Source organism: Siphateles boraxobius, unplaced genomic scaffold (genome assembly GCF_051911475.1).
Source record: "Siphateles boraxobius isolate OS27281-9 unplaced genomic scaffold, OSU_SipBor_1 130, whole genome shotgun sequence".
NCBI lineage: Eukaryota > Metazoa > Chordata > Actinopteri > Cypriniformes > Leuciscidae > Siphateles > Siphateles boraxobius.
In genome coordinates, this window is record NW_027508734.1 from 18,630,001 (window position 1) to 18,655,471 (window position 25,471).

The 25,471-nt window shown below is 43.8% G+C and overlaps 1 protein-coding gene across 31 annotated transcripts in view; it reads left to right on the forward strand.

Annotated features, from left to right (window-relative positions):
- The window catches only part of plekha7b (pleckstrin homology domain containing, family A member 7b), a 117,040-nt gene that overhangs the window by 61,182 nt on the left and 30,387 nt on the right, over positions 1-25,471 (forward strand). For 30 of the 31 annotated variants that reach the window (XM_077228379.1, XM_077228380.1, XM_077228394.1 and 27 more), the window contains 4 exons: positions 16,460-16,564; positions 17,060-17,132; positions 17,498-17,598; positions 24,300-24,475. In XM_077228379.1, coding sequence (XP_077084494.1) covers positions 16,460-16,564; positions 17,060-17,132; positions 17,498-17,598; positions 24,300-24,475 — 455 coding nt within the window. Of the gene's footprint in view, positions 1-16,459; positions 16,565-17,059; positions 17,133-17,497; positions 17,599-24,299; positions 24,476-25,471 lie in introns of those variants that run through there. The other variant, XM_077228392.1, reaches the window with a different exon arrangement.

Genomic DNA, 25,471 nt, shown 5'->3' on the forward strand with positions numbered 1-25,471 from the left:
ATTTAGCTGACGCTTTTATCCAAAGCGACTTACAATTGTTAAATGTCAGAGGTCGCACGCCTCTGGAGCAACTAGGGATTAAGTGTCTTGCTCAGGGACACATTGGTGTCTCACAGTGGATTCGAACCCGAGTCTCTCACACCAAAGGCATGTGTCTTATCCACTGCGCCATCACCATCCCATTCTGAATATATTACCATACCATACAGTTATACATTTTTGTTTTACATATAATTTAATAGTAGTACTTTTTATGATTTGCTATATTTTTTATGAGTAATATTATAATGGTTAGAACTCATTTTGCATACACAACCCATCTTTGATTCAGGGTTAAACGTCAGGACGATCTCTAGGCAGGCCTTGACCAGTTGGTCTCATATCAGCTTAGTAACGGCCTCTGTTTCCTCAGATCTGCTCTGGAAGTCGATATGTAGAGACGAATGTGTTTCGCCATATTAGAGGGTGTTTTTGACACATTGAAGTTTTAGTGGCCTGGCTTGACACACATTGGCTGTGTCACTGTGTGGTAGGGAGTCTGACGCTGGCCTGTCTATGACAGCACTGTGTCAGCATCATATGAGCTTTCACAAACCAATCGATCAATCCCAGAGGCCCTTATCTCTGCACACACACTTTACTGGGACAAGAAGCAGGCTCCCAATGGTCATCAGTCATCATCCAGCATTGGTTCTTTTTAACAAAGCATCTTATCACATTGTTGTGTACTCTAAACAGTTAATGAAATGTCTTTCATTCTATTCTTAAAGGGACATTGTGTAGGAATTTCTCCCATCTAGCGGTGAAATTGTATTTTGCATTCAAACAAATTGTGCTCTCCAGCGACTCGCTTTTTCAAATGCGTGTTGCATCTACGGTAGCTGTTATGTACCAAAAAGCTATGACAGGATGTCTTCTAACAGCACTTCGTCGAGTTTTCCTTCGGCTGAACAGGTTTATTATTTCAAACAAACTGCAACTTGACACAACGAACAAGTGAATGTTACAGTATGAATAATAACAGTGCAATGCAGCCTTTAAAACTTGCCGGGGCAGTGACAAGCGCCTCTCACTGCTCTGCTCCTCCGTTTCTGCTGCTTTCAGCTACGTGATGCTGGCTCTGAACGAAAACGCGTTGTGGAAACGCGTTGGCCTAGTACTTTTTGACCCCCTCTGATATTATAGTTTTTCAAGATGGCAGAACTACATGGAAACCTCCATGGACTTACCCGTCACATGTATATAAAGATAATAAATTCTTCGTTTACGAAGATAAGTCAGATAATTGGCCGAGGTATTTGTACACCGTTGAGGACATATTTATGAATAAAAAAATTGATTTTAGATATTAAATTACCTAAAAAACTAGACATTGTCCCTTTAAAGGTACACAATGTACATTTTTGCCCTCTAGCGGTCAAACAAAATGGATGCGTTTGACTGTGTGGATGAATATGGTTCTTTCTCATTACTAAAAAAAGAGATTATCCTACTGCTCATAAAACATTTACTAAGCTTAAGAGATATAACCCGTTTAGATCTCTTTTTGCCAGCAGAGTCAGACTCTCCACTGTTCTGCTTTTTTTTTTAAACTGGTGATTCCCTTAATTTTCAAGATTGAGCATGCTCCATGTCAACCTTTCTCGCTACTAACCTATGCCACTCCCACACCATACATGTGTAAATGTAGCTGGAGGAACGTCTCCTGAAGGAGGGAACAGAGATGTAGTCAATGTGTCGACTGATTGGGATCACGCTTAGGGAGCCTGTCATCTTCGAGTACTGTTTAAACGAGCCAATGCACATTGGCATGCAAAATCTGCATCTTACACTCCGCCCCGCAGCGCGGGTATAAATACGGAAGTGGATGCACTTACAAGTTGTTTTCCACAGAGGAGCCGAGCGGAGCCCTGAGTCAGCGGTGGTCCAGCAATAGTGGCGACGGGATTACATCTCCGTTTCCTCCTTCAGGGAACGAGGTTTACATACGTAACTGAGACGTTCCCTTTCAGATGCTCACGTTCGACGTAGTCGACGTGTCGAATGATTGGGATCCCAATTAAAACGCCACTAGTCCTGCCACCTTCCATTGCCTAGACAAAAGTCTCCTGATCCCCTGCATTATTGAGGTGGAGATGGAACAGGTCTTAGGCCAGGGAAGTCACTGCTGTTCCACAAGACCCACTCAGTTAGACTTGGATAACACTGGGAAAGCGTGCCCTTTCGATGGGAGGAGGGGCGCTATGGAAGCCATGGACTGGGCAGATTACCGGGCAATACAACATGTCACTGGGGTGGCTCCAGTCTATAACAGGGGGGAGACTCAACCAGCCAGTGACGGGAGAGTGGGCTCTGCCCAGGGAAGACACTGGCTCGTCGTAGGGAGCTGTACCGTGGAAGAATACACATATGGTATTCGCCGTAGGGTTCACAACATATGGACCCAGCCTAACACAGGTTCCACCAGTGCATACGAGTGAAAGGTCTGACACTTCAAACCGGGATTACAGTGAATCTGGCTTAATGTGAAGGGAGCCCACAGGTAGCAGCGGTTCAACACATAGGCTAGTTCTCAAGCGAACGTGATAGGTGTTGCCCAGCCCCCAACTCAATTTAACATCTGTTCAGCGAGGCACTCTGTGTCAACGCCTACGAGGGAGCACTACTCTCACTTAGGAGGAGCTCACCACCCAGGTGGGCACGTGCATCTTGGGAAAACTTTCTCACCAAGATGAAGGCAACCACATGTAGTGGGCCAACCTCTGCTTGGAAACATCCTTCCCTTCTGCTGGTCTCCACAAGAGCTGGTCTGTGGTCCAGGCTTTGCATTCTGAGCATGTATAACCACAATGGAGCGGACGGACAGAGAAAAGCCAGGGCTGGGTCTGCCTCCTCCGGGGCAGTGCTTGGAGGCTCACCACCTGGTCCCATAGGAGAGGTAGGAACCTTGGGCACATATCTAGGCCAGGGTCTCAGATTTCATGAGAGTTGCCAGTAGGGCTGGACCCGAATATTTGAATATTCGAATATTCGTTCAGTGGGTTGGTATTCGATTTTCAATTTTTTTATTTGAATATTCGGGGGAATTATTATTTTTTTCCACACGTGGCATCCCCCTCGAAACGGTTCTCATGTGCGCTTGAAAATGTTAACACTATAAAATCTGCTGAAATACAATACTCTTTTTTTACCATTATCTTAGCTTGGCCGTTTTTATATGGACAGTTGAAGGAACCCAACCTTGTTATATAATATATTTGCTTATTCTTAGCCTACTAAAGTGTTCCCTGCACCTGGAGTATTCTCGGTCTAAAGCGCACAACTGCAGCTTGTTTTTTGGGTTAAGGTGCATTGCTTTGACATTGTGGAAAATAGAATGTGTAAAACAGAATAATAGAAACAAAATGTATTAGCCTTTTTAATCGTTATTTAGGGCTGTGCTGGTAAACTTGACAACGCACCACTGAGTAGCACTGGCGGTGGTCCGCAAAAACAATTTTATTTTGTATGTGAATGCTGTTTAACTGTTTTACATGAATATTATGACACGGGTGAAGCACAAATCATTGTTTACAAAATGAACAATAGGTTAACAGTTAAATGTTACATCGCAGCCATGGAAACATTTGGATTCATGACGAATGCGAGAGTTGTGCGTGAGCCCATAAAAATGTAAGCTTTGTCGGCTTTGTATTCTGGTTTGCGATCTGGTCTCCCGATTATTAGTATTTAACAATATTCAATTAGTTGTTCCACTGGACATGGAATCTCTTGTTTCTTTTCCCAAATCTTCACTCACGTCTCACCCATTTTTGCAGAGGATTATAAAAGTTTCTTCCTTTTGTTTGGCTTTTAATTAGGCCTATTATATTCTCATTCTTTACTGTGGTAGCCTAAAGTAGAAAAAAACGCTGTAGGACAAGTATCCTAACTGTAGTCAAGTCAAGTGTATATGGGTGAAGGAAGGAGAAGACAGGGTCGGCGATACTGGGACTCGTACGGACTTTATTCAGTCTAACTCAAAACAAAACTAAAGGCGCGCACACAGCGCATTCACCGTAGGTTCTCTACAGCACAGTACAACTTCATTCATAAAACTCTTTCCACGCTGACTCAGCTCTCGTCGCTTTCCCCAGCACTCTTTCCTCTCGAACGCCGCACGAGTCCCAGTCCTCTCTCTCCCGCTCTCTCCTTCCTGGCAGCTTATATGCGGTCTCCACGCCAATCACTGCAATCAGACACAGGTGTTCATCATCTGCACTTGACCCACTTACTCACCGCACAGCTCGCTGACTCGTCTCTCGCTACAGACTTCGCGTGACCACGCCCCCCCCCCCCGCCACATACCCCCACCGCCCGACTCAGTCCGGGGAGCCGTCCGGCCTGTAGCCCCCCCTCCTGGAGAGGAAGTCGGCCACAGCCATCTGTGCACCCGGCCTGTGGACCACCTGGAATTTAAAAGGCTGTAAAGCAAGATACCAACGGGTGATCCGCGCGTTGGTATCCTTCATGCGGTGGAGCCACTGCAGGGGAGCGTGGTCCGAACAGAGGGTGAACTCCCGCCCCAGGAGGTAGTAGCGGAGGGTGAGAACAGCCCACCGGATGGCTAAACACTCTTTCTCAATGGTGCTGTACATCATCTCTCTTAGAGAGCTTTTGACTGATGTACAGCACCGGCCGCTCTTCACCCTCCACCTCCTGGGACAGGACCGCGCCCAGCCCCCTGTCCGATGCGTCCGTCTGTAGGATGAAAGGGAGAGAAAAGTCAGGGGCATGTAAAAGCGGCCCACCACACAGAGCAGCCTTTATCCGGGTGAAAGCCTGCTGACACTGCTCCGTCCACTGGACCGTATCTGGTGCCTCCTTTTTAGTTAGATCAGTCAGCGGGCTAGCGAGGTCCGAATAATTAGGCACAAACCTTCTGTAATAACCCGCTAGCCCCAGGAACTGTCTAACCTCCTTTTTGGTCTTGGGTCTCGGACAGGTCGCAACAGCTGCCGTCTTATCAATTTGGGGACGCACCTGCCCGTGACCCAAGTGGAAGCCCAGATACCTTACTTCCACACGCCCAATCGCACACTTCTTCGGGTTGGCCGTGAGCCCCGCCCTTCCCAGCGTCTTCAGGACGGCACGCAGATGCTGCATATGACGCTGCCAATCGTTACTATAGATGATAATATCATCCAAGTAGGCAGCGGCATATGCAGCATGCGGCCGGAGAATTTTGTCCATCAGACGCTGAAAAGTCGCAGGAGCCCCGAACAAGCCGAAAGGAAGGGTGACAAATTGGTGTAACCCGAACGGCGTTGTGAAAGCTGATTTTTCTTTGGACACAGGCGACAAGGGGATCTGCCAATAGCCCTTTGTTAAGTCCAGTGTCGAATAAAAACGAGCAGTACCCAGCCGATCAAGCAATTCGTCAACCCTTGGCATTGGATAAGCATCAAACTTAGACACCGCGTTCACCTTTCTATAGTCTACACAGAACCGGACCGAGCCGTCGGTTTTAGGAACCAAAACTATCGGGCTCGCCCAGTCACTGCTGGACTCTTCTATTACCCCCATATCCAGCATAGCCTCTAATTCGTTCTGAACTACCTTTTTCTTGTGTTCAGGTAAACGATATGGGCGGCAGCGCACCACCACACCCGGTTCCGTCTCAATGTGGTGCTGAATGAGGTCTGTTCGGCCAGGCAGGGGCGAGAACACATCCGCAAATTCAGCTTGTAAATTTTTAATGTCAGTGAGCTGGGAGGGTGAGAGGTGATCTCCACCAAGAGCCAGTGCGAGAGATTGTGATTTTGTGGTCGCTTTTGGCCCGAGATCCTCCTCTCCGCTCACTACCGTCGCCAGCATCACTGACTCGGCCTCAACCCACTTTTTGAGAAGGTTGAGGTGATAAATTTGATGTGCTCCGCCCCTATCTGTTCGAACCACCTCATAATTGAGATCGCCAACTCGCCGTGTGACCTCAAATGGTCCTTGCCACTTGGCGAGTAATTTAGAGCTGGAGGTAGGGAGTAATACAAGTACTTTATCTCCCGGTGCAAATTGACGCAGTCTAGCCCCCCTGTTGTACAGCTGACTCTGTCTGCCTTGAGCCTGTAACACATTCTCCATTGATAGCCGCCCCAAAGTGTGGAGTTTTGTTCTCAGGTCCAAGACATACTGAATTTCGTTTTTACTAGCGGTCGGTCCGTCCTCCCAAGTTTCTCTAAGAACGTCCAACACCCCGCGGGGCTGACACCCATAGAGAAGCTCGAAGGGGGAAAACCCCGTGGAGGCTTGGGGGACCTCGCGTACAGCAAACAAGAGGGGTTCTAGCCACTTATCCCAATTTTTGGCGTCTTCGTGAACGAACTTCCGAATCATGGACTTCAACGTGCGATTAAATCGTTCCACTAGCCCGTCGGTCTGTGGGTGGTAGACGCTAGTGCGAATCGATTTAACGCCCAATAATTCGTAAAGCTCGCGAATAGTTCGTGACATAAACGCCGTGCCCTGATCGGTGAGAATCTCCTTAGGGATTCCCACCCGGGAGATTAACGAGAAGAGCGCGCTTGCAACACTTTTGGCAGAAATGTTACGGAGCAGGACTGCTTCGGGGTACCGCGTTGTGTAATCCACCAGGACTAACGCAAAGCGGTGCCCCCGTGCTGACCGTTCTAATGGCCCGACGAGGTCCATACCAATTCGTTCGAAGGGGACCTGCATTAATGGAAGGGGGCACAATGGTGCTTTTGGATTGGCCGGGGGATTCACAAACTGACATTCACGACAAGACGCGCACCACCTGCGCACGTTCTCGTGAAAGCCCGGCCAAAAGAATCGGGCCATGATACGGTTTAGTGTCGCCGTTTGACCTAAATGCCCGGCCATTGGATTACAGTGAGCCGCCTGAAAAAGCATTTCCCGGCGGCTCTTAGGAACTAACAACTGTGTTGTATCTTCTTTTGATTGGGTCTCTTGGGTCACCCGATACAACTTAACTTTCAAAATAGCAAAGTAGGGGTAAGAGAGCGGTTGGTCTGGGTGGAGTACCTGGCCGTCGATAGAACGGACCTGATCAAATGCACGTTTTAACGTCTCGTCCTGGGACTGCTCCAGGGGAAAATCATCGCGTTCTGTGAGGATGGTTCTCTCCAGAGCACTCCGTTCCCCCGCAGCAGAAGCCAGAGGTCCCGGCTCAGCATCTCCCACCTGAACAACCGCTGTCTTCCCCTTGCTTTTCTTTTTCCAAGAGGCATCCGCGCACAAAGACCCCAATAATTTACTAAAAGCCGGCCAATTCGTTCCCAGAATTAGCGGATGCCGGAGGTGCGGGTTAACTGCTACCTCTACGCTATGTTTTTGTCCCCTAAATTGGATTATCACAGGCATTATAGGATAACTCACCACCACCCCGTGCACACAGCGCACCTTTACCATGCGGCTGTTATCCAATGCCCCAGGTTGAATCAGGCTTTGATGAATGGAGGTTTGGTTGCAGCCTGAATCCACCAAAGCCTGATAAGTACCCCCCTTGATACTCACTGGTATCTGGTACAGGCCAGCTTGATCGGGGGCAGCCTGCAGCGCGTCGGGGACCCGGATCAGTGTCCCCACCTCCATCACTGGACACCGGTCTATAAAGTGTCCTGGGTCCCCGCAGCGCCAACAGGCCGGCCCAGGCCTCCCCGCCGCCCCAGTGGCGGGAAGCGGGTCAAGGGATTGGCGTGGAGAGCGCGAGGCTGCAGAAACCGGGGCGGAGTGGTCAAGCGACGCCGTCCCCCTGGGTGGGGCTCTGGATGCCGGGAGGGGTTCCGCCGGAGGCCCCGTTCTCCACCTCGGCGCCGGCCCCCCACGAGTCCTGGGAAGGGGGACAGGTTTGGGGAGAGAAGGGGACAAGAGAGAGAGAGAGGGAGAGAGAGAGACAGATGGGAGGGGCTCGCCGACCCCTGGGCACGCCACCATGTGATCCTCCGCCAGTTGGATGGCCTGGTCCAGCGACGTCGGGCGGTGGCACTGGACCCACTGCGCGGTTTTCTTGCGCAGCTTCGTGATGAACTGTTCCAGTACCACCTTGTTGATCACATCCTCGACGTCGCCTCCGTCGGCCATCAGCCATTTGCGGCAGGAGTCCCGGAGCTGCTGCGCCATGACGAAGGGCCGGCCGGACTCGTCCAGGCCCAGGGACCTGAACCGTTGGCGATGTTGTTCCGGGGTCCGGCCGACCCGCTGGAGAATGGCGCGTCTCAGGTCTTCATAGACCAGGAGATTCTGGACTGGCAGCTGGTGGGCGGCTACCTGCGACTCGCCTGACAGTAGGGGAATGAGCCGCAGGGGCCAGTCCACTCGGGGCCATCCCCGGGCCTCGGCCGACCTCTCAAAAAGGTCCAGGAACGCCTCCGGATCATCCTGGGCCCCCATTTTATTGAGAGGCAGGGGTGGGGCCGAGGCAGTAGCTGGATTGGGGACGGCCCCAATCTCCCGGTCGAGCCAGCTCCGGAACAGCTCGCGGTCTTCTTGCTGGCCACGGAGAAGCAGCTGGAACCGTTGATCCTGCTCCTCCTTTACGGCCAGCATGGCGTTGTGTTGTTCCTGATGAAGACCCGCGAGCGTTTGGATGAGATCCGCAAATGGCGTTCCCGGCGGGTTCTGCATGGCGGCGGCGGTCTTCTCCTTCCCGGGTTTCGGCACCAGTGTAGTCAAGTCAAGTGTATATGGGTGAAGGAAGGAGAAGACAGGGTCGGCGATACTGGGACTCGTACGGACTTTATTCAGTCTAACTCAAAACAAAACAAAAGGCGCGCACACAGCGCATTCACCGTAGGTTCTCTACAGCACAGTACAACTTCATTCATAAAACTCTTTCCACGCTGACTCAGCTCTCGTTGCTTTCCCCAGCACTCTTTCCTCTCGAACGCCGCACGAGTCCCAGTCCTCTCTCTCCCGCTCTCTCCTTCCTGGCAGCTTATATGCGGTCTCCACGCCTATCACTGCAATCAGACACAGGTGTTCATCATCTGCACTTGACCCACTTACTCACCGCACAGCTCGCTGACTCGTCTCTCGCTACAGACTTCGCGAGACCACGCCACATAAACATTTTACTTGCATGTCAAATTCTTTTTAACACAGCTTGTACTTGTTATTAGACTTGGTAAGGCACGTCAAATTTATTTGTAAAGTGCGTTTCACACACACACGTGTTATTTTAGTGTAGCGCAAAATCAAACATAGCCTAAATGTCTTGACACTGAGGAAGATAAAATTCACTCTTTTACAAAAACTAGAATACATGAAGATATTAGAAAAGAGATGGTCTCTTTCCTGCTCGTATCCCACATCCCTGATCCCTCTCAAAGCACAGAGCGGTAGGCTTAGGCTATATTATGCGTCTTTGTGTGGAAATATAAAACGAATTTTAAAAAAATAACTTTATTATATTATTTAAGTAACCATTATTTACTGATATTTATTTCAATGCTTTACAGGGATTAGTGTATTGTTTCATTGACGGAAGTGCTCAAATAAACAAGCATGTGTGTTACAAAATGGATGTTTGAGCCTCGTTTATTATTATTATTTTTTATTTCCCTCCAAAGCTTGGATGTTGATTACTACGGAAGCTTCGAAGCTCAAAAAATGGTATTCGGATCAGCCCTAGTTGCCGCCCCGAATTCCAGGCACGATTCGTTCTGTCCAATCAGTGATCTGCAGTGTTTTCACGTCACATTTTAGTATCGGTTCGGTACGCTTGGAACCTCAACCATTTAAAGCGAGCCGAAGCGAGCCGAGCCGTACCGCACCATGCAGTGGAAAAGCGCCACAAAGTGAGCCGTGGCGAGCCGAGACGTACCGTACCATGCAGTGGAAAAGCGTCAAAGCGTGCCGAACCGTACCATACCATGCAGTGGAAAAGCGCCATCACTGCCTGCAGGACTCAAGAGGAGGTATCTGCAGTGCAATAGCACCAGAGATAAGTCCCAAGTAAAGAGGGGCGCAAGGCGGATTCAGTTTCCTTGCTCCCCTCAGGAACCTCACGATCAAGTCATGTTTCCCACGGATTTGTATCCACTGCATCATGATGTGCGTCAATACAGAGGCAACAACATTTTGAGGTGGAGGAGACAGCACTCACTCCAACCCATTAGCAGGAAAGTAGCACTGAAGTGATCGAACACCTTTGAAGTCTCCTCACGGAGAGAAGACTCCATTCAACGAACAGATTCCACGTCTAAGGGGGAATGTACCTCATTTTGTGAGGGTGCTCTCACAGAAGTGATGGTCTCTACGGCATAAAAATTATTGCGGAAGTTACCAGAACCTCCACGTCCCATTCTTTTTAGAACCAGACCTGGAACTCTCCAAGGGCTAAACGCGGGTGCCATCATGCCCCATCCTTGAGAATGTACTCAAGAGGAAGGAGTCATGAAGGGCTGTCGAGAGAAGAGGTCTGGTTGGGCCAATAAGGGGCAACTATCAAGACCTGCTGCATCTCCTCCCTGACTTTAGCACAGTTGTGTGCAAGAAGGCTCACGGGGGAACACATTTCTGCGGGGGCCCCGGGGCCAACTGTGGCCAGGGTTTCTTCTGTGTCGAAGGATGTCCACTCAGACAGGAAAAAATAACAACTGGGGGAGGGACGAGTCCGGAGGGGAAACAGATGTACCCGCGGCCCCGAAGTGGACCCAAATAGCTGGATTGCCTTGGGATGGAGACTCCACTCTTCCTGGCCATAGGCTGTCATGAGGCTCGTCAGCGGAACGATTGAGTAGTCCAGAAGAAATAAGTGGAATGAAGCACCTCAGAAGCTTCTGTCTCCGAGGAGGAGGTGGCAGGTGAGTTGTGACATGCAAGGGAAGCGTCGCGCAACGGTCGCAATGTTGCAACTCGATGCAATGGATGCCAATGCAGTCGGAGGGCCACACAGACCTACATTACTGCATGCCCTTTGTACGTGGCCCCTCAGCCGGTATTGATGGACACTTGTTCTTGGGACCGTTGGCCAGGAAAAACAAAAGGTCTGTTACGGACTCAGGATTTGGTGGCAGGCCAGGGTGTTTTCACACGGAGCGTGACGCTCTGCCACGGCCACCTGGCCATAAAGTCAGTGCTGAAGCGGTCTTCATATGGAGGAAGCCAAGCGGCTGCATCTACCATAAATCCAAGGATCCTCTGAAGAGTTTCAGAGGGACCCTTTCTCACTTCTGCACAGCACTAACCATCCACACACTCTTTTTCAGAGATGCGGTGGACCGAATCCATCGCCAAACTAGAAAAGAGATCCTCAGGAACAGTGGAATTTGCTCTTTCTTTTGAGTCGCGTACCGCTGGCCGGCAACGGAACAGTAACCATCTGAAGAGCTTATTCCTCCATCCCTGGGTGGGCTGTGTCAGGGATGCTTGGCCTTACACTTGCCACCTGGATTGGCAGCGTCTGACACTGGCTGGGCAGCCTGCCTGCGGCTGTCTCCACGTTGAGGCCTGGGTGGAGGCTGCTGCGGAGGCCCAGCAGGAGCAGGAGCGTCGGCTGGGGGATGCCCTCGGCGACGAGCAGGCGGAGGAACTGCCACCGGTGGCGGGGTGGAGGCAGCAGAGGGCCGCCGTGGCAGGATGTGCTGGACGGTCTCCGTCTGCGCTTGGGCAGCAGAGAACTATTGGGCGCAGTTCTCCACTGTGTTACCGAACAGCCCAACCTGTGAAATTGGGAAGTCCAGGAACCGAACCTTGTCCGCATCCGCTATATCAACCAGGCTGAGCCAACGATGCCGTTCCTGGATTGCTATTGCTATATTGCCATTGCTAGACCGATCGCACAAGCCGCAACGCTCGTGCCCCGGATGGCCAAGTCAGTTGCAGTGAGGAGCTCACTCAAGAGCGCACGGTCTAGGCTTCCCTCGTGCATGTCCATGAGTGCCTTGGCCTGATAGACCTGTAGCAACGTCCTGACATGCAAAGAGGAAGCGGCTTTGCCATAGGCTTTGTAAGTTCTGCCTGTAAGAACGAACGAGAACTCATAGGCCTGAGAGGGGAGACGAGGGTCCCCAATCCAAGAGGTAGCGGCCGCCGGACACAGGTGTGCCGCGACAGACCGCTCCACTGGAGGGATAGCCTCGTAACCCTTCCCCGCTCCTCCGTCAAGGGTAGTCAGGGGGGAGGAGCTATCTAGGCAGTTTCTGGCAGTAAAAGGTGATATCACCTTTTACAGGACCTAGTAAGCTCTCCATGCACTTCTGGAAAGAAAGACACTGGGGCGGCAGGCTGAGAACCAGCGTGGCCCGCTCTGAGAAAACAATCATCCAACCAAGACTGCGCGGGACACGGTGGAGGATTCCACTCGAGCCCGACAGCCTCGGCAGCCCTTTTTAGCATAGCTGACATTTCTGGATCTGGTTCGGGCAACGTTACACTCCCAGAGGTAGATAACGCAGCCGAGTCATCTCCAGAGGTCAGCTCACCCTCCGATGCTGAACTCGTGCTGTAGAACCACCAGCACGGGGAGAGACTTCCTGATGAAGCACCAACACACTCGCTCGTTGTAATATAACAACACTCTTCATAGATATCGACATGAAGACCGACCGATTACATATTTATACTCTCGCCGTGGGCAGAGTGTGAGATGCAGATCTTGCACGCCAATGTGCATTGGCTCGTTTTAACAGTTTGAACGTGAGCGACTGAAAGCGAACTCTATTTATGGATATGACGAGACGCACAAGGGCAAGTGACGTTTATACAATGTCCTGTTAAAACAATCCCGACAGGTCTAAAATATTTTTTTGGTAGATTTTTTAGACACCATCAAGGATTGATGATGCATTGATTCGTTATTTAAAGGGGTGGTAAAACACATTTTTTCAAAGGCTTGATTGTCTTTGTGGGGTGCACAGTAACATGTGTTCATGCTTCGTTTTTAAAAAATTGCATTATTTTTCATATATTTTACCTTTATTCTAGACTGGTCTGTCCCTCCTTGTAAAAACGGTTTGATGGTTTCCGGGTTTTATGAAGCCAGTCCCTCAAAACTACGCAATGGGCTCAGATTGGTTAGCTGGCCCAGTGTGTTGTGATCCGCTAACCACCTAGTGCACGTTTTCCGGAAATGTCACGCCCCGTACCTTTACCGGTAGTTTGTGCTTTGGTGTATTATAAACGATGGCGTCAATAAATCCATACCAATTTAAGCCCGAATCGGACCAAGAGAATGTTAGTGAAGATGATCGAGCAGAACCTGTTCAAGAACGGCTGTTAAACAATGTGAAAGTTTTGTTTTTTGATGTTTCATTACTTTTTAGATACGCTGTTATTTAATTGTACGAATTATTATAGTATTACAAAAAATAAGCTTCATAAACAAGAATTTCAGTCTAACAAATTATACTACAGTCCTCAAAGGGATTTTTTTGAGTAAAGACTGCGGATCTATAGTGATCGTTACTGACTGTATGGCACCGTTACTTTTGTATTTTTAGAACGATTGTATCCAAATATCTGTCGCCAGAACTATTAACCCAAAACAAAACACTAAACATTGGCTTTACTAGTCAAATCAAACACACAACCATAGTATGCCTGTAGATAAACAAGCATGTAGATAAACAATACATAAAAGCTCTAATCAAATAATAATTTACACTAATTCCAAGTTGTCATTTGTTTACTTCCTTGCTACAACGTACAATTAACAATACAAACTATTACAGGAAAATACATAGACGAAAAAGAAATCATACTTAAAGGTTGTGGCCCGTAAACTACAGCTTCTGTTCTTAAAGTTGGAACTGCTCCATCTTTCAGGACAAGCCAGGTTGTGCGAATCCTGCCTTGAACTCGCGAAGATTGTGGAAGCTTTCCTCCATAAAATGTGCAGCACAGAGAGCGAGATTTGGGTAATAATTAACCATTGATCCCTAACTCCCGCAACCCCAGGAAGGCTGAACAAAGTGGACCTACAATCCGGATGAAAATAACAGCATTTCAACGGCATTGCGGCAACAACACTCCAGCCTACTATACGACAACAACTCTTCTCCAACGAAATATAAAATGGCCTCGCCCCCCTTACTTAGTATTCTCGGAGGTGGGGTTTAGTAGGTTAGTGATGTCAGCAACCCTGGAGGAATGTCGTGTAGTCCCTACCGGCCGTTTGCTCTAGCCAGGTTTAGCCAGTTTGTCTGCTTCCTGACCTGAGCCCCAGATTGTCATGTTTGAGCTCTAAGACTATGTGCCATATTACTTGAGAGAAGAGCAGCACCATCCCAGGAGGGATGAATACCATTTCTTTTCAACAGGTCAGGTCTGCCCCAAAAACTTTTCCAATTGTCTATGAATTCTACATTATTTTGCGGACACCACTTAGACAACCAGCCATTGAGTGAGAACAGTCTACTAACTACCTCATCACTCCTTCGAACAGAATGGGGGCCAGAGCAAATTACAGTGCCTGACATCGTACTTGTGAGTTCACACACCTCTTTAATGTTAATTTTAGTGATCTCCGACTGGAGAAGTCGAACATCATTAGTGCCGACTTGAATAATAGAGAATTTACGATTAGCATTAGCCAGCAGTTTTAAATTTGCTTTGATGTCAGGCGCTCTGGCTCCTGGCAAATGTGACTATGGTGGCTGGTGTCTCTATTTTCACATTCCGTGTTATAGAATCGCCAATAACTAGGGCACATTCAACAGGATTCTCAGTGGGTGTTTCACTGAGTGGGGAGAATCTATTTGATCTTGTAATCGGAACGGAAGACCAGTGTTTTGTCCCGCGACTACAGCGTCTCACCGTCACCCAATTGCGCTGTTGCATGGGCTCTACTACAGCCGAAACCGAACAATGTACAAACAACTCAGAACGTCAGTGGTGAAATTATATATATTCAAACCAGGGTTTTGAGACTTTCTTTTATTCAGTGCAGTTTTAAGGAGAAATACTTAGCAATGATGTAGACTTTGCACATGTTTTTTTCTTAAATCATTAAAAACACCACATATAAACAACATTAAAAATTGATTTTCACCACAGGGGGTCTTTAATAAATGCAAAGCTGGTTGTAAATGTTCTGTATTATTCTCTGTGAACTTTATATGGATCAAGATTAATCAATACCACATACCGTATTATTGTGAACATTTTGCAGTTCTAATAGTCTTGCTAATTACCTTGGACATAAAGTGGCCCCAAAAAAGTTTTGACACTTTAGCCACACTTAAAAAAATAAAAAGACAATTTTATATTTATTGTAAGCATCCAAATACTTTTGGTTGCCACTTTAGCTTATTAAAGGTGCAGTGTGTAAACATTTTGAGTATCTATTAACAGAAATGCAATATGGCATCCATAACTATGTGTTCAGTGGTTTATAAAGAATTTACTTAATAAACGTAATGTTTTTATTACCTTAGAGTGAGACGTTTATATCTACATAGGCGCGGGAATCCCCTTCTATGAAGGTCGCCATATTGTGACGTCATGTTTCTACCGTAGCCGACAGAGAACAAACAGCGTTACAGAGCGCGTTTCGTCACTACCTTGAAAGAGAAGCCGCAGAAAGCTAGAAGAAGCTAGCCATAAACACTGTGAGTAGTGACTTTTCCCTTGTCAGTGGTGTAAATATGTAGTTGGATTGTTTCATGTAACTTAATTCTTCTCCCTCGCTGTGTTATGGCTTTGCTATGTGGGGATAAATGTGCTGCTTACGTTCGTGAGACAGCTGATTAGTAGGCTACTCTTGTCATTGACCGTAAAACAGTTAAAGGAATCACCAACCCGTCGATCTTGGAAGCATTTTAAGTCGATCGAGTTTCCAAAATCAGAGAAAAAAGCCTATTGTGTGTAGTAAGTGGTGTCTAGGGGATGCGGAGGCGCGCGCGCTGTTACAAATCATGTCATTTTTGCCGCACGCACCTTTGGGCTCATGCGGACGCGTCCAGTATAAACAAGGCTTAACGCTTTAAACAGCTCAGCCACAGTAACAGCTCATATTAGCCAGCTAAACTTTGACTACCCTGTTAGAAAAAATATATAGTTGCATAGTTTCATGTGGTTCTTCTCCCTCGCAATATTATGGGTTTGCTATGTGGGGAGAATGTGCTGGTTACGTTCGTGAGACAATCAGCTGATTACTATTATTATATTATGTATTAAGACCCTTGATCCTCACCTGACTATGGCTTTGTAATCTTTATCCATGATGTGGTTTATAATGGACTGTGGTACAGAAACTTGGTTTACTCTGGCTATTCTCTGCTGTCTCAGACGACGATGTTTGTCCCATTTTAGCCACCGTAGCTTCTTCGAAAGGGAGGGGTGAGCAGTGGGCTGAGCCCTAAGTGCAAACTCACAACCGAACCGCTAGATGTCACCAAAAGCTACACACTGCACATTTAATGCCTGTGTATATACAGTAAGCAATTTTAATTTAATCAAATTATACAAGTGCTTTTCTTTTTTCTTTTAAACACCTCAGAATTTGAAACTCAGTGGGAAGGTGCATTGCTTTGGTAAGCGTGACCATTCCATCAAAAGGAACCCCAATGTCCCAGTGGTGGTGAGAGGATGGCTCTACAAACAGGTGCGGCTCTCAAAAGTGAAACCCTGGTGTGAGGTTTTACAGAGTCTGATTTTCATCTGAACTGAATGGTGTTCGGATGTCATATTAGATCTTAATTAGGCCTTGTGATGAACGAAGACCCCACAGGCAATTAACCGATTAACTGAGCATGTTATTCAACACAGAATATTTATAAATATTCAATATGAACAGAGGGGCTTCCAATTAAACGCTAATAACAATATTTACATTGGTTGGTACTGATAGATGCTTATCTTTTTTCATTTTAAAAGATATGAAGATATATATAAAATATAACATGAAACAATACATTGATTATCATGAAACAATGATTATTAAAAAAAAAATGAGTGTGCTTAAATTTGCTTCTAAATATCGTTTTTTTTCTGTCTTTGTAGGGAATTGATTTTTGATGTGTACATTTACATTTCTTACACACACATACATATGAAAATGTTATTGTAGGCTGAAATGTTATTGTTCTTCCATCCTCAGGACAGCTCAGGCATGAGACTGTGGAAGAGGAAATGGTTTGTGTTGTCTGATTACTGCTTGTTTTATTATAAAGGTGAGTTATAATACTCCGCTTTAGTTTGCTGCAATTATCTAGAACGTTCTCTAATTTTATTGCACAGCAATCACATTTTCTGTAACACATTATAAGAATACCTATAATTTAATAAGTAAAAGCAGGTTTCTCATTTCCTGTTTTTATCCCTATTGCTTACACAGATCATATTGAATTATATTATTTTAACAGTTCACTTGAAGTAACATTGTTTTGATCATTTTTAATCATTTTGGTGGGCAAGGTGGATTATCACTTATTTGCTGTGACATGTGTTTGTTTAAGAGTGTTGTTAACAAACCAATTACACCGTTGTTCAATTGTAATCTAAGACTTTTCAACTAACATCTCTACTTTGCTAACAGATAGTCGAGAGGAGACTGTTCTGGGCAGCATTCCTCTTCCCAGCTATGTCATTTCTCCCGTGGGACCTGAGGACCACATCAGCCGCAAGTACACCTTTAAGGTAAGAGTGTTATAATGATCTGCACTGTAATGCTACTGGTTTGCTGTGTGTAGGCTCACCCTTATTGGCTAAGCCCTCAGGAAGTCTGTGTCATGTGGCTTATTATCAGTGGTGCTGTGTGGGCAGCAGTCAGTGATGACTGATTAATGTGGCAGTTGTTTGACTCCTCTCTCTGCCCTCTTCTGACCACACAGATCAGTTACTACTGCCCTCACAACCTCATTACAGGCTCAACTAAATCTCAACTAAATCTAAATGTTTTCACTAATAGCATCATTTTCCTCTACTGAATTCTTAAAATATTATTTTCAAGGAGACAAAAATATCTGAGAATTTTTGTTGGTTACAAAGGGAATAATTATTTTAAAAATTATATTTTTGCTTCTAAAAATTGTTAGAACGAGTCACATTCAAAGTGTCTGTTGAAAAGCTTATCATTAAAATGTCTTTGCCATTAAAACGCTTATCAGCAATCAACCGCCTAATATTAAATTAATTAACTATATATTACTTGCCACAAGAATTATCAATTATTTGTATTTTGAATTATTATAATAAATACTGTAATATTTGATTATTAAATGTATTTGTTAATAATGAAAAATATGTATAATTTGATCATTGGTGTTTTTAATCAAATTGCTGATACCACCATTTTTTTAAAAATCTTTGTAATAAGCTGTGTTGTGTCTAACAGCATGCTTTAACTGTAAAACTGTATCTTGCAGCCTCTCATTAAACTTGTTTTAGCCCATCTCTTTTTGACCGGTATTGTTCCCCTCAATGTCTGTCAGCACAATGCTGTCATTACAGAAGCTGCTGTTTGTTCACAGGAATTCACACTGAGCTTCCACCCAACTCGCTCAACAAGTTTTCAACAGCCCTCTTCTCTTCTCATCATTATCTAAACCCTTCTCTGAGTGACGCCTATTGATGGCAAGCTTCCATTGAGCCTCACAAACCTCCTCCCACTGTTTACTGCATTTCAGCGGACAGTGAAATAATATCCCAGAAGGCTTAGTGCTTACCATTTCTATTACACTTACTGCACTGGAAAAAAAATCAATTCTGCCTTGTACCATGGAGGTGGAAAAAAATCTGCTGTTTTATTTTATAATTCACTGATAACTTACTAAGACTTTGGAATTTGTATCAAGCCGTTTGCATTTTGTGCGCAATTTAGCTCAGTCTCCTCCTGAAGCAATGCTCTTCTGAAGAACAATACTCCAGGAATGGTTGATCCCATCACTGCAGGTCATTCATTGCGTAGTCATCCTTCCCTATGGGTACGCGATGCATCGTTCAAACTCCATTTCCCTGCTTGTATTCCCCAGTGCTGGAATTTATTTGACTATTGTGCCAGCAGGGAGATTAATTATACATCTACTCCATTTGGAATATCTTACTTGCCCTAAAGTCTGTAATGTACCAGAGCAAGGTGAGAGGACTTGTTCTTGCATTGGTGCTCTGGGTGTTAATTAGCAAGTTGTTAGTTAGGAGATCTCCATCAGTGAAACTAGCCAGCAGCTATTTGAACATCTGGCTGCTTTATTTTCATGTGAATTAGACCCCAAGGTATGCTGTTTGTATAATGTTTTTACTCTTACTGGCTTCTTTGTCAGCAGTGAAGAGTCTTGCATGTTTATTTTCTGTAAGATGTCTTTAGTAGTAAGTTCTGTAGTAAGGGTAGTTTTTTTTATTTAAATAATCACCATTAACCACAGATGGAACCGAGATTACAGAACAAATTACTCTTATGAGCATGAGGAGTTTTTTAGAGAATCAAATACATAATTGTGTATTTTTAATATAATAAGCAAGAAAATGTATACACACCCCTGCACATGACATGCAGAAAAAATAGGCTATATCATGGCCATGAATTAATAATTTGTTCTCTCGTTTTAGTAAATCGTGGCCACAAATTGTGAATTCGTCCCTACAACTTACCACATTGAACTAATTTGTTCCAACGTTTTGATTTAACTAAAACAAAGGAACGAATTATTACAATGTGGCCACGATTTAGTAAAATGAGCGAACAAACTGTTATATTGTGTGCATGACTACAAATTATGTCATGTGCGAGGCTCCGAAAATATATGAGCACTTTCTTATTTGTTATTGATTAACACATAGATAAGGCCAATTGGATTGCATGTACTGTATGCCATCTCTAAAAAGACAGAAAATTCTGTGTAAGAATTGCAAGAATTGTTTACATTTATTTATTATTGAAATTATCTAATCATTTGTTGATGGAATTGCATTCCCCCCTCCCAAAATATTTATTCCTTACAAGCACTAAAATAGTTGGTAATGGAGATTTTAAGGAACCAGAATTGTTAGAGTAATAAGTAATAACAAAAATAATAAGTAATAAATTCTTTAAGATTCCCATCCCTGATCTGTGGCCATTTGAGAATATAAAAGATGGCATGAAGTCATGAAAGGTTTTAAATTTCATTCAGAAAATGATATGGCATAAATTTGAATTCAAGTACGCATGGGAAAACTCCTGATGCTCAGGTTCAATTGATTCAGTTGATTCATTTATTCAGCTACAGCAGTTAAATGTTTTGATGTTTATTAATGATCTTTTCATGTTCTCTGGAGTGTTGAACTTTTGTTCTCCCAGTGGCGTAATTCTGCTTAGCTTTGCTGCCTCTAATGTTAATTGCATTTCAGCTCACCCTGCTTGCCGTATCTGACGATATTTCACAACCAGGGACATTTCGACACATCTTCTAGTTTTTGTTAACATTTTCCGCATAGGCCGTGATCCACCTCCCTCTGTTTTTTGCACAACTCACTCTGATTCTCTCATTCCAATTGCCTATTGCTTCCTGTTGTGACCTGGTGCATTATGGGAGCTGAACCGGGTGCATCTGGTGGAAGGGCCGTCTCCTGAGTCAGCCTCTTGCATGAATAGGTATTTTAATTTCCATTCATTACTATCAGCGGATCTCTACTCCATCACCATCCCGTGTATGGCATTCTCCTAGGCAGATGAAAAATGCACAAAGCCCATGTGCATTGCTGCGTTTCCGCATGCTTGCGACTCATCCCGCTTCCTCAGGAACAGGCAATGCCAGATCGACAATCCAATCTCCCTGATGTGAATATTGGAAATGCAGTCATGTCCCTATGAATGTGTGAATCTTATATTAAAGATGAGGACTGTTGCAGACTGGCATTGCTCTTTTCCTCTTATCACTTCATCACTTGCATCAGTAGTTCCAGTCTTGGTTATTATCCACACATTTCTCCACTCTCATTGGCTGTTCAGTCGCTGCTCAATTGTCATCAGTACTGTGAACTCTGATATGAACCGTTGTCTGTTGTTAAATTGTCGTGTATTTAGATTTCGATTTTTAACAGATACAAATATTAAGATACAGTACGCTACCGTTCAAATGTTTGGGGATTGGTAGGATTTTTAAATTAAAAAAAAAAAACATTTAAAGTCTCACCAAGCCTGCATTTATTTGATCAAAAATATAGTAAAACAATTTCTTTCACATGCAGTATATCATTTATAATTTTAAATATTACAATGCATTTTAAATTATTACTCTAGTCTTCAGTGTCACATGATCCTTTAGGAAATTATTCTGATGCTGATTTGGTGCTAAAGAAACATTTCTTATTATTATCAATGTTGTTATTATCAATATTATTATCAATGTTCTTATTATTATCAAATTATCAATGTTGATAACAGTTGTAATGCTTAATATTATTATGGAAACTGATAAATTTTTTCCAAGATTCTTTGCATAGTCTTTGAAACAAGTCTTTTGTTACATTATACAAATATTTACTGTCACTTCTGGTCAATTTAATGCATCCTCGCTGAATAAAAGTATTAATTTTTAAATCACTGACTCTAATCTTTTGAACGGTAGTGTATAACACATCTGAATTGTTACTCTGTACTGTTATTTTTGTGTTTAGCTCATTGTTAATTTCTCAAAAGGATAGGTTTTCAAGTTGAAATGTATGTATTCTTGAATGCTTAACTTTCTGAGGAATATTCCAGGTTCCAACTTGATATCAATGGACAGCATTTGTGGCATGTAGTTAAATAGTAACTTCAATTTGTCCCTCAGTTTTTAAAAATGAACATAAAACATTTTTTATTGGACGTAAACACACTAACTTTTTTATGGCTGTTCTTTTGTAACAGTTGTATATTTAAATGTTTTGGCATTCTCACCTCCATAACTGTTAAGCTACAATTGTGTTTTTGGCCAATTTCACTAACTGAGAGACAATTTCCTGTCACAGATGTCATTAGATGTTAAGTTGTAAATAACCCAGAATATTCCTTTTGTCTCTGAAATTCCTCTGACAATTACCACATATCCCTCTTAGTGGGATAACCCTGAATGAAAGCTCAGGACTTGATGGGTAATCTGAGGTCATTAACTTCTTATAGACAGGAATGTGAGAAGAATATATATCAGCAGACATGCTTTCCTTCAGTAGCTGATACTTGATAAATTAAAACATGCACTGAAATCAATTTTCTCTCGCCCAAGTTTTGTCTCCCATTTCTTGTTGATTGTTATCATGAAAAAGTGATTAATGTTAGTCAGACACAGTATGTGCCACCTTTTTCCCTTGTTTTAATTTTTTGTGCATTCTGCCATTTATTTGTATGTGTATATATGAGACAGAGAGATATTCTGTTAAGTTAGCTTAAAAGCTGTTATTTGTCTGGAATAGCATACAGAAAATATCTCTACTACCTGACTGATCACTGAAGCAAGTGTCACTCACTTTTGTCTGTGACAGGTCTGTAAACTATGAAAAAATGCAGGTCACTATTTTTTTAACTAGTCTGTCAATCATTTCAAGTGTTCAGGTTTGCTGAGATGTTTTCCTGATGACAATCAAACAGATAGACTTCTCTGGTCAACGCATGTGTGCCATCAGTAAAGGAACTCAAACAACGTAGGGTCATATGAAGACTTCAGGCGCAGATATCGGACGGGCTCTATTGGCCATTAGTTCGTGACAGGCGGGATAATAGACTCCTGGAGAGGCTGAAGAGATGTGCCGTGAGCAGAGATGCCGCTGTCAAATTGTGAATTAAGAGACGCCATCGATGTAGCCCAGAAGCTGCTGCATTGACTTTCTACAGAATGAGTCAATGTTACCAGATGTAAGCTCTGTGTGTGTGTGTGTTTGGAAGGACGGTCTGCTGCCTGGGTCTGGGTGGGCCTGGCAAAAGAGCTGAGCTGGACTCTGTTTAAGCGTTTAGATGAGTGAGCGGTGGCCGTACCCCCATAAGAGAGATTAGACCAACAGTTGCATTTTGGCAGTAGCAGATTTAGCAGGACAGAAGGTGCACGGAGCAAGTTAAGCTGGGTGGGGGGCTGTTAACCTTGGCATTAAGAACACCAGTAAGAGATTTAACAGCTTTGTTTGTGTGTTAGTATTTGTGTGCATTTCTAATATTATGTGGTTTACATTTGTGTGGTGTGTTTTAGAACTAATACTGTAGCCCTGAAACGTATTTGAACACTTATGTGTACTTAAATGTATTTATTTCATAAAAAGTCTTCTCAAGAATTTATTTGTATAAATAACGAAATAAAGAGGTAGAGGAAAAAAAAGAGACTCTTATTGTTAAACTTGTGTTAAATTATATAATATTCTAAGAATTTGTGGAATAAATAGACAATTGCGTTCATCTCTCTTTGCATGACAGTTTGTTTGTGGAGTAGTTCAGATCTTCAATGTTGATTTTCTGACATTGATGGCATTGATCCATTTTATTTTATGGAAGCCTGTTTCTACCTCAGAGTAAAAATTTCTTTAAAAAAAATTCTTAAAGTTGTGACAATATTGTAACTTTATTTCTTCCCTCAGTGTTTTTATTGCTCACATTTGTGGCTTTATATTTTGTAATGTAATTTGTGGCAAGTTCTTGCCACTTTTTTGTCTCAAAATTGTGACTTTATTTCTCTTAACTGCTGGTCATAAGTGCTGTTTTATATCTTACAATTGTTTTCAACATTAATTATAAGAAATGTTTTTTGAGGGCCAATGATTTCTGAAGGATCATGTGACACTGAGGACTGGAGTAATGGCTAGTGATAATTAAAAACTTTTTTTTAAAATTGTAATAATATGACACAATATTACTGTTGTACTTTATTTTTGATTAAATAAATGCATCCTTGTCGAGAATAAAGAGGCGTCTTTCAAAAACATTTAAATATCTTACTGGCCCAAAATGGGTCATCGCACATTTGCGACTTTCTATCTCAATTAGTATACATTTTATGTTGCATTTTCTCACAATTAAATTTTTTTTAATACTCAGTCTTACGCATAATGGGCTTCCATTTTCTGAAGCATAGTCTGACTGTAGTACAACAATTACTTTTCAACAAAAGTCTCAAATGCTTGCACGGTACCTTTTGCACTAGTGCAGATCATTTGACAGAATTGCATGGAAATATCTGTAACAATGATAATGCAGTTATCATTGGTTGGTAATCTTCTTCCTGTGCTCAGATCAACAAAATAAACAGGGCAGTTCAGCATGATGTCTGAGCTTGCTAGAATGACAGTGGTGCTGTCACAGCAATACTGGGGCCCCTCTGGTCCGGGGCCTCACATGCACGTGCAACCTCTATACATGGTCACAGCTAATGGTCCCCTATGTATCTCTGTCTCTCCCTCAGGCCTGCCACACGGGAATGCGCTCCTACATTTACAATAAGAATTCTCTGATTGGCTCGCAGGCCGAGCACTGTGGCATGAGGACATACTACTTCAGCGCCGACACACAAGAGGACATGAATGGCTGGATCCGGGCCATGAACCAGTCCGCACTGATGCAAAGCCATGGCGTGAAGAGGTCAGTCCCTTCCTGCTGCTGCAACAACTCTTCTCTCAGGGCTGCTGTCTCAACAAAATCCATATCTAAGAGACCTGGGCAATATATTCTATTGAAAACTATAACCCTTACTTTTTGTTTGAAACAATCATTTTATTTGCCTGACATAAAACAGATTAGGGACATCAGGCAGCAAATGTATTTTATGTAATTCGGTTGCATTTTGATATCATCTAAAATGCATCAAAATACAAAAGTATAGTAGATTGTAAACACTTAAAAATATTTTCCTGACTTTAATGGATTCATTGCAGTGCACTTTATTTTAATAAATAGGGCCTAAAACAACTTTTATGTCTTTTATATCTACATTTTTATATCTTACTTGACCAGGGCTGCATGGTTGGAGAAAAACAATATTACCCAATAATATATCAGTGTAATATTTTTCAATCCTACATGGTTCAGTCAAACCCCAATGGATTTTGTCCTTACAAAGACCGTACATCATTCTGTTTTGGAAATAGGACACATTAAAAGGATAAATGGATTATGTAAGCCATTTCATGTTTTCTTTAAGAACTAGCTCTTACCCAGTATAGTATTAATTCTTCTCTCCACTTGTTCTAGAACTTCCTCTATTAAACCCTCATTATACTGTCACTTAATGTTTAATATTATATGTTTTACGCATCTGTATGTAATGTGTGGGTTGATATTTTCTATTATTTCATGTACAACAGAATTGAAGTTGTCTTTACTGGTTTCTGCACTGCTTGAACATTTAATCAATCTCATTGAGGCAGACCAATGACATCATATCAGCTGACGATCAAGGTTAAAGCTTGAATTTAACCCTTGACTTAGTGCTCTATTCATTTCTTACTCGGGAAGCTGGCAATACAAGTCAATTCTAAGAATGGTTATCTTTTAAAGTGTACCAAATTTTGGTGAATTCGGACCTGCAAATTTACATAGCACAAAGTTATTAGTCTTATAGCGGACCTAAACCGCATC